This window comes from Palaemon carinicauda, chromosome 35, assembly GCF_036898095.1.
Source record: "Palaemon carinicauda isolate YSFRI2023 chromosome 35, ASM3689809v2, whole genome shotgun sequence".
NCBI classification, from domain to species: Eukaryota; Metazoa; Arthropoda; class Malacostraca; order Decapoda; family Palaemonidae; genus Palaemon; species Palaemon carinicauda.
Window position 1 is genome coordinate 53,682,174 of NC_090759.1, and position 2,500 is coordinate 53,684,673.

At 32.3% G+C, this 2,500-nt stretch overlaps 1 protein-coding gene across 1 annotated transcript in view; it reads right to left on the bottom strand.

Annotated features, from left to right (window-relative positions):
* LOC137627464 (larval cuticle protein 16/17-like) overlaps positions 1-425 on the bottom strand; it is a 1,013-nt gene extending 588 nt beyond the window's left edge. The window contains exon 1 of the mRNA XM_068358549.1: positions 384-425. Within this exon, the coding sequence (XP_068214650.1) occupies positions 384-395 (12 nt within the window). The 5' untranslated portion in view covers positions 396-425. The remainder of the gene's footprint in view (positions 1-383) is intronic.
* Positions 426-2,500: the final 2,075 nt, after the last annotated feature.

The following is a 2,500-nucleotide window of genomic DNA, read 5'->3' on the forward strand; positions in this document are numbered from 1 at the left end:
CATCCTGCTATTCCAGCTAGGGATTTAGCTTAGTTTGTAGTAGTAATAATAATAATAATAATAATAATAATAATAATAATAATAATAATAATAATAATAATAATAATGTATCTCGTTCTATCACTAGAACTTTCATGACATCAAATTATAAACAGTATTAGATATTAGGAACTAAATAAGCTACACATATGAATGACTATTTCTGTTTACGAAATATCATTGAAAACAACTTTGTATATAAAACTATATTATGCTGTAAATAATCTATATATAAAAGTAGTCAATCGAGGCACTAAGCAAACTAAATGAAAATTCGCCATTAGAAATGTTAAATTTAGGGAAAACTTAATCAAGAAATTTCCAAAACTTTTACGACAACTTACCAGGACCTTCATGACTGTTCTGTATAAGCTGAGGATGACAACTGATGCTAACCCCTTGCCCATGCAACAATATATACCCATCCACCGGCCTTCGGGCACGGGTTTTGAATATTCCACCTGCAACTTTTTGCAACGATGGATTAAGAAGAGTAGTTTTTGTATGGTTTGTTTTTGAGTTTATTTTCAAGGCGTTGGCGAGTCAGGGGGTCTCTCGGATGCCACCTAAGTCTTTAGGAAGATGAATACTGATGAGATGTCCAAGGCCATGCCCTGTTGTTTCTTGGTCTTCTAGTCACTACTCCACCTAATTCCACTGCCGTTTTGTATATATTTTGTCAGAATTGCTTTAGGAGATAAATTTAATAAGGACTTTTAAGAATATTATGTTATGTATTTTACTTTTAGATAAGATTTAAAATATATGCTGAAATATTTTTCATTATGCTTTTGTTATCTTATTGTTTTATGACGTTTGTATAGTACATACAAATAAGACATTCGAGATGTTTTGATAGAGCTGAGTATGTTTGCAAATTTTTTTAAAATAATTATTACCCAAATCCTTTTTATTTAATTAAGAAGAACTATTTACTTACATTTAGAAATTACCTTTAATTGTATCTGTATGCGTACATCCCCCTTCAACTTCATAATCCTTCACAATTTCAAAATTCTTACAGAACTTCAAATGCAATGACAATCTGAGCATTTATCTCTATAGTTATCCATTAATTTCCTTAGCAACTTTGAAACGAAATATGACCCCCAGTCAGTACTACACCGCCGTTTACCGATTTAATCATCTGCCATAAAAAAATAGATATAAAAGGGAAGGATTCCTCTACCCATAAAAGGTCAGAGTTGAGGTCGCCTCATCTTCTGGGAACGAAAGGGAAGTTCATGGTGGTACAAAGGCATAGCTCGGATGGGTGTTGGGTGAGGACCTGGTGTGGTGTTACATAAGGCATTGTGAATCCTTTCAATTTTCATAGAAATGTTTCAGATCAAACCAACAATGCACAGACATTTTATTACCATATAAACAAACTAATATCGGAATATCCACCATCATTTTATGAAATTATAGAATAAAATTTGTCAAGATAAATTTTCACAGCTTATCCTGAATATAAACAGGTCACGTTTCTCATTGCTGTGTGTTTACCTCTCCGAATAATTTACTTCATTCGTATATATCTGCGATATAAATGAACATTTCATAATTTGTATCTATCGCATGTTTGTTTTTCTAAGTTTTATTGAAGGTTGAAGCTTATTGTTTACCCCACTTCCGCCTTTGGGTGCAATAAAAACGAGAGTAATTCTAAAGCGAGTCATATTCTATGTGGTTTTCTTTTTATCTATGTTAGTATCATCCATGTATTTGTTTGCCTTTGTGAATGGACACTTAGATCTGATGATGCGTTATATTCTGGTTTTAGTTATCTTGAGCATTTTCTCTTTACTACTTCCGCAAGAATAATTAAGTTACAAACCTACTTTTCTGTTTTCTTTTTTTTTTTCTTTTTATTCTGGTTTTAGTTATCTTGAGCATTTAGTCTCTACTACTTCCGCAAGAATAATTAAGTTACAAAACCTAGTTTTTTTTTTTTCTTTTTTTTATGCATTGATGTCGTCAGCAAAATCAGTTACCTGATGCAGGAATCAGCTTACAGGCTTCCTATTGGTGTGATGGCTTTATAAATAATCCACTTTCAACAGCGATATATAATCGTTAGAGATTCAACAATGTACCAAATCAGACACATTATTTATGTGTATCTTAATCGCCATTGAAGTTCTTGACAATAAAGTATATGTCAGATATCTGATAAGCATTCCAAGTGCAAAGTTGATGAGGTACGCGTTCATATAAGACCATAATTGAAATATCTTATATCTGGAAATTGTCAAATTGTTTGGTTCGTCTTTCAAAAATATTCGCGTAACCACCAAGGGACAAAGGAATGAGAGTGGGTGTAGTTAAATTAACTTTTTCTGAATCTATTTGCATTACCTATTTATGGTTAACGAAGCCTAAGTTTTTGTTTGACATCAAACCAGATGCTTTCAACTCTGGGGCGAGTCATCACTAACAACCATTCTGTTTTTCTTAT